The sequence below is a fragment of the Chiloscyllium plagiosum genome, chromosome 19, assembly GCF_004010195.1.
Source record: "Chiloscyllium plagiosum isolate BGI_BamShark_2017 chromosome 19, ASM401019v2, whole genome shotgun sequence".
Lineage (NCBI taxonomy): Eukaryota > Metazoa > Chordata > Chondrichthyes > Orectolobiformes > Hemiscylliidae > Chiloscyllium > Chiloscyllium plagiosum.
In genome coordinates this window covers 55,948,705-55,958,393 of record NC_057728.1, presented here as the reverse complement: position 1 = coordinate 55,958,393, position 9,689 = coordinate 55,948,705, and the positions used below count along the sequence as shown (strand labels likewise).

At 41.5% G+C, this 9,689-nt stretch overlaps 1 protein-coding gene across 4 annotated transcripts in view; it reads left to right on the top strand.

Moving 5' to 3' along the window:
- xpot (exportin, tRNA (nuclear export receptor for tRNAs)) overlaps nucleotides 1–1,683 on the top strand; it is a 56,206-nt gene extending 54,523 nt beyond the window's left edge. For all 4 annotated transcript variants that reach the window (XM_043709955.1, XM_043709954.1, XM_043709957.1 and 1 more), the window contains exon 25: nucleotides 1,147–1,683. In XM_043709955.1, the coding sequence (XP_043565890.1) occupies nucleotides 1,147–1,173 (27 nt within the window). In that variant the 3' untranslated portion in view covers nucleotides 1,174–1,683. The remainder of the gene's footprint in view (nucleotides 1–1,146) is intronic.
- The last annotated feature ends 8,006 nt before the right edge of the window (nucleotides 1,684–9,689 follow it).

Sequence of the window (9,689 nt, the reverse complement as noted above, 5' to 3'; positions counted from 1 at the left end):
ATGTTTGGAAAGTTAAAATCCCCTACCATAACCACCCTATTATTCTCAGATAGCTGAGATCTCCTTACAAGTTTGTTTCTCAATTTCCCTCTGACTATTGGGGGGTCTATAATACAATCCTAATAAGGTGATCATCCCTTTCTTATTTCTCAGTTCCACCCAAATAACTTCCCCGGATGTATTTCCGGGAATATTGTCCCTCAGCACAGCTGTAATGCTATCCCTTATCAAAAATGCCACTCCCTCTCCTCTCTTGCCTCCCTTTCTATCCTTCCTGTAGCATTTGTATCCTGGGACATTAGGCTGCCAGTCCTACCCATCCCTGAGCCATGTTTCTGTAATTGCTATGATATCCCAGTCCCATGCCCTGAGTTCATCTGCCTTCCCATATTGTTTTATAATAATTCTGTGAAGTGTCATGGGTGTCTTATTACCTGAATGGTGCTATATAAATATAAGCTGTCATTGAGGCACCCACTTGAAATGTGCTGGACAAAGTGTCACTCCCAGTTGGTATTTGTTTTGTGGCAACCTAAAGAGAGCAGATTGACTCTCGAGTTGGAACCAGGGTGATATATAATGTTGTCAAATAAACTGTTTACATGGAAATTGCCCAAAATTTTTATATCTGCAGATTTTTAAATAAACAAAATACATGCAATTTTCCTGCTCTTCTGCAGTGTAGAATTTGATTTGATTTATTGGTATGTACCACGTATAGTGAAAATGTTTGTATGCAGCAGATCATAACATACAAGAACGTACCTATCATAGGGTGTTCAGACAGAGCGAGTCATACAATGTTACGGCTGCCCAAAAGCAAGATCAGCATTAATTTGAAATTAGAGGGGTAAATTCAGTCTAATAACAGCAAGAAGCAGCTGTTCTTGAGCCTATTGGTATATGTGTTTAAGTTTCTGTTTCTTCTGCCCGATGGGAGAGGTTGGAAGAGAGGGTAATTGGGGTGGGAAAGGTCTTTGGCTGCTTTTCCACGACAGCGGGAAGTATAGATGGAGTCCACGGATGGGAGGTCGGCTTGCATGATGATCTGGGTGATACAGCAATGTAAACTTATGTGCATTGCCATTCAAAAGATATCTCTCAAATTACCTTAATGACTAACTGCTTCTTCCCTCCACCTTGCAGGTATTCTTTCAGCGAGCAAAACCTTGAGAATGAATCTCAATATCCCCGTTCGTCTTGGCATTTCAAGAATCTACATTTAGTTTCATTTATGCAGATTGCCTTTGATAAGGTTGAAAAACCTTGCAGTTCCCAAAGAGGCTTTCTGTATTTTTGTGTAGGTCACCTATTTTAGCTCATTTTTATTTAAATTACATTGAAGTAATTTGTTAACCAATTACTTATTTTGTCTTATTAGACTGTTTGTTTATTGAGGAGGTGTCAGCACACTCATTCCTGTATAATACATTTTGAATTACGTGCTGTGGTATGAATACAGCATTTAAATGCCATATTTTAACCTTTTTGGAAAAAAAGTATTCAAATGAGCGGAGTACACTGTAAAATATGGAATTTTTCTTGTTAATAGTGGTTGGCCATCACATTATATTGTAAATTTTTATGGCTTGATAAGAGAACATTGTCCCAGATGTCTAATAAGCTAAACATGAATTTCAGTCCCAGGCATAAATGAACTAAAATAAATTTCAGTCCAATGTCTTTGCAAGTATTTTCTTTCTTGAAAACCAATTTGTTTATTTTTGTTTGTTCCTTCCTTCAACTCAAGGCAACAATCAATTATTTATTCCCAGCTTTCATCTCATGTGAACAGACTTCTGCAGTAAAATGCCCTGCCATATCTTTCCTGTGTCTGAATGAAACAAGCTGCTTCCCTGATCAGATTCTAAACATTTCAAAGTTTGCATTTAGTTAACACATTTTGGGCTCTTTTTGCACTGAGGTTCCTGTGACAGCATGTTGGAAATATTGCAGTGCATTTTGTAGATGGTACACACTGTATCAATGATTTGAGGGAGAGAGGTTGAAGGTAATAGATCAGGTACCAATGGAGCAAGCTGTTTTTTCTGGATGGTGCCATAAAACAGTACAGTACAGGAACAGGGTCTTCAGCCCTCTATTTCTGAACTGACATGATACCTTTCTAAACTAATCCCATCTGCCTGCACATGATCTGCATCCCTTTATTCCCAGCCTGTTTGTGTATCTGTATGCCTGTTAAACATTGCTATCGAGCTTTTTGAACGTGTAATGCTATATCATAGCATGACTGTAAAGCTAGGGCAGATACCCACCAAGTAGAACCTTCCCAAAGATTGGAATGGTGGTGGAGTTGAAGCAGGAAAGCATTGAGAGATCTGGTGATTGCAAGCCTTGGGTCTTCATGTCTGCATCAACTTGTCAGAGCAAGTGGCTTGCAACATTCAACAGAAAAAATAGCGTGGACAAATTCCTTGCAATTGCTAATATCCATACAGACACTGGTATGTGGAACTTGGGGTGTGCCTCATGGCTACTGCCATCTGGAACCAATTTTTGATCACCTTTTGTAGTTGGACAAGATTTGTTCAGTTTTTGCTCCCAACACACCTTCTATTATTTGTCCTTTTTGTTTAAATCTGATTTTTCTCTCTTTGCAAAAAGCATGTCCATTGTGAATGTGAAGGAACAGTGGGAATCAATGTCTGCCTGAAACAAACAGGTATTTTTATTTTGTATGTTCATTTTGGACAGAAATTTTCTCTTGCAGTATGGGAGGTGTATATTTTCTTACCTCAGTAATTTGGCTGAATTAAACTGCAAGCATGGAGTTAAGTAAAAGCTTATCAAATGCTAAATTTGGAGATTCATAAACATGACACTGTACTCTGGTTGTCTGAGCCCCATTATTGCTCATGTAGATTAGATCCAATCGAAGCCAAGACAGTACAATCACAGCTAAGTCTCTTTTGTGGTAGACCTGTAGTTTCTTAGAGAGTAGATTCTTTAGTTGAAGTAACGGTTTTTACAAAATAGAATTCTTGGTAAATGGTGAGGCTCCTTATTTAACTTCCATTTGTTCAAAGATTAAGTTAAAGCTATGAAACTCACCTCGGTTGACTCACAGCTGATTGGATGGCTTTCTGATGGAATTCTGTTTCTGCATCATAGCTTCTCGCTAATTTTTATAGCAACTCATCATGACTTTTTAAATCCAAATTGAAAGCTCTCTTTCAAATGAGTTATTAGGTCAATTATGCATCCTCTGTGGTGATTTTCATGACTTGAAAGTTTGAGATAACTAATAGGTCCCTATTCCCTCTTCGGATGGGAATGTTTCCATTCAGAGATCTGGTAATTCTCATCTTTTCACAACCTATTTGTGGTTAGTTTTAAAATATAAGAGTTAGTGTGTAGGTCAGAATATATTGGAACATTTTTGCCATTTTAGAATGATCTAGACATCCGGAGAGCCAGTCAGAAACCATGGGAGGGGAGAAAGTAAACTCTGTTCAGTCATTTGTGTTCCATTATCAGTAATGCACTCACCTCAGAGAGACTATGGAGTTACGTATCTCTGAGAAAGTGAGCACTGCAGATGCTGGATATCAGAGTCGAAGAGTGTGTTGCTGGAAAAACTCAGTTGGTCAGGCAGCATCCGGGGAGCAGAGAAATCGACGTTTCTTAATGATTCCTGATGAAGAGCTTATGCCAGAAATGTCAATTCCTCTGCTTGGATACTGCCAAACGGCTGTGCTTTTTCAGCACCACACTCTTAGACTATGTCCCTACTTCAGATTCGGGTTCTAAAGTTAGTTTGATATTCCCTGTCATACTGAGTATTAGTTTTAAAAGTTTACTCGTTTTGTGGGATGTGGCTGGCCAGCAGTTATTGCCTGTATCTGGTTGTCCTTGAGAAAGTGGCAGTGAGCTACCTTCTTGAACTACAGCTGTGGGTTGACCCACAATGCCCTTAGAGGGAATTCCAGGATTTTGACCCAGCAACAGTGAAGGATTGGTGATATATTTCCAACTCAGGGTGGTGAGTGGCTTGGAAGGTAACTTGAAGGTGGGGGTGTTCCCACATATGTGTTACCTGTGTCCTTCTCGATGGAAGTGTTCATGGGTTTGGAAGATGCTGTCTGAGGACCGTTTTTGGTTAATTTCTGCAGTGCATCTTGTAGGTAGTATACAGTGCTGCTACTGAGTATCAGTAGTGGAGGAAATGGATGCTTGTTATAAAACCAGAGGTTTTATATCTGTTGGCTGATGTTTAACTCGGGCCTTGCCCCACACCCTCAACTGCACATCAAAGACTGCGTGGTACTAAATTGGTGAAAAGCAGGGGAGCTGTCTTGGTGTTACCTCCAACAACATATGAACTACAATTCCTCAAGGTGTTTCATCACCACAAGGTCAGTTACGGTTACATAACAAATGATGGCATCCACACTGAATGAATAAAGGAAAATCCTAAAACAATAGCTGCCAATATTTCTTTTTTCCAGTGCTATCAGTGAAGCCTTGCTGTGCACAAGTTGCCTGCCATGATTCTTACACTTAAAGTTCCTCATTATCCAAAAGTGTTTCACAGCTATGCTGAAGTTCTGAGAATCTAGAAATACAAAACTTCTCTTTAGGCACAGATTGTAGGTGCACTGAAATGTCAATGATTCCTGATGAAGAAACACCACATCCCTCCCCAAAATCAGTCTAACTCAGCAAAAAATCATTTGAGATTCAACTCCTAATTTTCACTGAGCAGTGAATAGGGCCTTACCATCAATTTTATATCCCTACCCTTTGTTGTACCAAAAGGCAGTACCTCACACTTATCCAGTTTGAACTCCACCTGCCATATTTCAGCCCATTGACCCATTTGATCAAGATCCCTTTGTAATCTTAGCAGACAGTGAAGAAGGTTTTCTATTTTGATGTCAACTGCAAACTTGCTAATCCTGCCTTCTACATTCTCATCCAAATCTTTTATATAAATGACCAGAGGGGACCCAGAACTGTTCCTTGCTGGTGACAGGCCTCCAGTCTGAAAAGTAACCCTACACCACTACTGTTTCCTGCTGTTAAGCCAATTATGTATCCAATTGGCAAGCTCACCTTAAATCCCATGTGACCTAACTTTCTTTATTAGTCTACCATGTGGAACCTTGTCGAAAGCTTTACTTAAATTCAAATAAACAATTGTCTACTGCTCTGCCCTCATCAATCTTTTTGGTAACTTCAAAAAACTCTGTTTGTGAGACACAATTTTCATTGCACAAAACTATGTTGACTATCCCTAATCATTTGTTGCCTTTCCAAATGTCCATAAAGCCTACCTTTTATAATCACCTCCAATAATTTACCTACTACAAGTCAGACTCTCAGGTCTATACAGTAGTTCCCCATTTTCACCTTGCAACCTTTCTTAAGCAAAGGTATAATATTAGCCACCTCCAGTCATCAGGCAACGCACCCGCTGTTATAGATGATGCACACATTTCTACAAGGGGTCTCGTAATTTCCTCCCTTATTCCCCACGACGTTCTGGCTTAGATTAGATCAGGTCTTGGAGATTTATCCACATTTATATTCTCTAAGAGTTCCCAAACTTCCCTTCTGTAATGCATACTGTTTTTAAAACGTCAAAGTTTATTGCTCTGCGTTCTCTAGACTCCACAATAAAAACTGATGCAACTCTCCCATCTCGTCAGGTTCAACACAAAGACAATCTCCTTGATCTTTACAGGGCCCTACATCTCTCTAGTCGCCCTCCTGCTCTTAACATATCCATTGAATACCTTTGGTTTATCTTTAACCTTACCTGCCAATGCATCACCCTTCTTTGCCTTCCTGATTTTTTTCTCAAGAATGCCCCTACACTCTTGCAAATTAAGAGATTCAATTGAACCAAGTTGTCTATATCTAAAATAAGATTCTCTTTTAGTCTTGAGTAGAACCTCAATATCTTTATTCATCCATTTTTTTTCCTTAATCTTACCAGCCTTGCCCTTCACTGTCGAGAGTCTGATGCTGGAAGAGTACAGCCGGTCAGGCAGCATCCGAGGAGCAGGAGAATCAACGTTTCAGGCATAAGCCCTTTGTCAGGAATTTGCCATTAAGCCATTCCTGATGAAGGGCTTATGCCTGAAACGTTGATTCCCCTGCTCGGATGCTGCCTGACCTGCTGTGCCTTTTCAGCACCACACTCTGACTCTCCAGCATCTGCAGTCCTCACTTTCTCACTTTACCCTTCACTGTAACAGGAAATATAATCCTTATTCTTACCAGCCTTACCCTTCACTGTAACATAATGCCTCTGAAGTCTCTGCATCCCACTCTTGAAAGCCTCCCTTTTCAGACGTCCTTTTACCTGTGAACTGTCTACGCCAATCAACTTTTGAAAGTTCTTGTCTCACGCCATTAAAATTTGCCTTACTCCAGTTAAAAGCTTTAACTTTTCTAGAACCCTTTTCCATAACCATTTTGAAACTAACAGAATTAGGATCACGAGACCCAAAGTGTTTCCCCACTTTTCCTTCAGTCACCTGTCCTGCCTTATTACCCAAAAGGTCTAGCTTTGCTCCTTCTCTAGTAGGTGCATCCACATATTGATAAAGAAAATGTTCTTGAACACATTTCACAAATCGCCATCCAAATCTTTAACACTTCAACATGCAATGTTTGGAAAATTAAAATCCTCCATTATAACCTTACTATGCTTACATATACAGTATCTGAGATGTCACTACATACTTGTTTCTCAATTTCCCTCTTACTATTGGGGTGCCCACAGCACAATCCCATCAAGCTGACCTTTCTTTTCATATTTTTAATTTCTACCCATATGTTTTCACTTCACTGGGTGGCAAGGTGGCACAGTGGTTAGCACTGCTGCCTCACAGCGCCAGAGACACGGGTTCAATTCCCGCCTCAGACAACTGTGTGTGTGGAGTTTGCACATTCTCCCCGTGTCTGAGTGGGTTTCCTCCGGGTGCTCCAGTTTCCTCCCACAATCCAAAGATGTGCAGGTAGGTCAATTGGCCATAATTAATTGGCCGTAGTGTTAGGTGAAGGGGTAGATGTAGAGGAATGGGTCTGGATGGGTTGTTCTTCGCAGAGTCGGTGTGGACTTGTTGGGCCGAAGGGCCAGTTTCCACATTGTAAGTAATCTAAAAAAAAAATCATCTCTAGTTACAGCAGTAATGTATTCCTTAATCATAGTTGCCCCTCCACCCTTTTGCCGCCTCTCCCATCCTTCCTATAGCATCTAAAACCCAGAACATTGAGCTGCCAGTGTTGTCCATCTCTCAGCCACGTTTCTGCACTAGCTATGATGTCCCAAGCTCGTGTTCTTAAACATGCCCTGAGTTCATCAGCCTTACCTGTAAGACTCCTTGCATTGAAATAAATGCAGTTCAGTTCTTCAGAGTTACTCATCAAATAAATCAGACTGGTCAATAATTATTCATTAAATTCAAAAGCAGAGGACTGAACTTGAATGGAATCTGGGAGCAATAAAGTGGAGGGTGGCTCAGTGGTTAACACTGCTACCTCACAGTGCAGGGACCTGGGTTTGATTCCACCCTCAGGCAATTGTCTGGAGTTTGCACATGATCTCAAGGACTCCGTGGGTTTCCTCCAGGTGCTCTGGTTTCCCTTCCCCCCCCCACTGTCCAAAGATATGCAGGTTAGGTGAGTTGACCATGGTTAATTGTCCTGCAGTGCCCAGGGATGTCTAGGCTATATGGATTAGTCATGGTAAATGTGGGGTTACAAGGATAGGGTAGGCAGTTGGGTATGAGTGCGATGGTATTAGGAGGGTTGGTGCAGACTCTGGCTGAAAGGCCTCTTTCCACACTGTAGGGATTCTACAACCAAAAAAAATTGGTGGTTGGGTTTCAATTTCTGACTTCATTCTTCAGCCGTGCACCCTGTACTCCTGACCTGTCTGCTTTTATGGAGACCCAAGGATAGAGGTCACCTCCTCTCTCCACCATGGAGAGTTTGTGCAGTTAGTCCAGCTTTATAAAACATTTGAAGTTTGCTACCACTCAGGTTAATGAATGATTGTCTTGAGAAGGGAACCTTTTGAACATTTCAGATGTCACCCTCATGCTCCCCAACATGCCAAACATTGTCCCCTTTACGTACATCCCCCAACATGGCTTCTTTACCTTCTATGCTGAGCTTTGGCACTTCCATATCCATTCACCCACCATAAAGGTAAAATCGCCATAGTCTTGGCAAAACAGAGGGCTGCTCTCCCATTAGAAACAGAAATGACTAGTGGCAATTTAATCGGAGGGTCACCACACTTCAGGTGAACAGATAGGTTGAGAAGGAGAGTCCTTCATATTAACCTCAGCCAGTGTGAATTGAACGTTCTCTGTTGGCGTCCCTCTGCAGTGCAGACCAGCCAAATGAGCTATCTGACCTGTACGCTGAGCAGAAATGTAAACCATGGGGAGATGTGGGAAATCTTTTTTAAAGTAATTTATTGATGACTTTATACTCTCTTAAACTCCTTTTATAAAAGTGCAAATCATTCAGACCTTTTAAAGTCTCAGTAGCAAGAACCTGAGATGACTTTGTCCTTTTTTATTGAGAGGATTTATAGCTCAGGTTGAGGTTCTGGATGTAAGTTTGCTCGCTGAGCTGGAAGGTTTGTTTTCAGACGTTTCATCACCATACTGGGTAACATCATCAGTGAGCCTCCAGTGAAGCACTGGTGGTATGGCCTGCTTTTTATTTGTTTAGGTTTCCTAAGGAAATTGCTGGAGGGACTCAGCTCTTAAGTTCACCAGACTTGAAACATTAACCCTGCTTTCTCTCTGCAGTTGCCGGTGAGTTCCTCCAGCAATTTCTGATTTTGTTTCAGATTTCCAGCAGCTGCAGCTTTTCATTTTAATTTACTATTTAATGAGACTTCCCATACTAATGTCATCTTGGGCGTGCACTCATTAACTCATTTCAGTTCCGTGATATAATCCTGCCTGTGAGATCTGATTCTGACACTGCAGAAACGTTGGGAAAAGGCTGTGCACATGTGAACCAATGCACAAACTGACATCAGTGGCCACAGTGACACAGTCATTTCATCTCTCCAGCCCCCACCCATTACCGACATTTACACCACACGCTGCATCCGAAAGGTGAAGAGCATTGTGGAAGGCCCCACACACCCCTCACTCAAACTCCTCTCCCTCCTGCCATCTGGCAGAAGATACCAGAGCATTCGGTCTCTCACGGCCAGACTGTGCAACAGTTTCTTCCCCAACCCATCAGGCTCCTTAACACATTATGATCGGACTCTTTCCCATCTTGAATTCTTTGCATGACTTCGAATTGCTGTGATGAAAAATGTCATTTTTCTATTACACTGTAACTTGTGTGTTTTATACTTCTTATGCACTTTAGGCCGTGTACGATTGTATACATGATTTGGAGAACGCGATGGACACCTGGAAGTACTCAGGGATGCCCTCACAAGAACACTGTACGATGCCCAACCCATCGACTGCCAGTTCCGACGTGCCACAACAAGGAACCGTAATGACCTCCTCAGGAGACAGACACGTGCTGCAACCGATAGGGTACCCTTCGTTGTTCAGTATTTCCCAGGAGCTGAAAAACTACGCCATGTTCTTCGTGACCTGCAACACATTATCAATGAGGATGAACACCTCACCAAGACCTTCCCCACACCTCCACTACTTGCCTTTAAACAA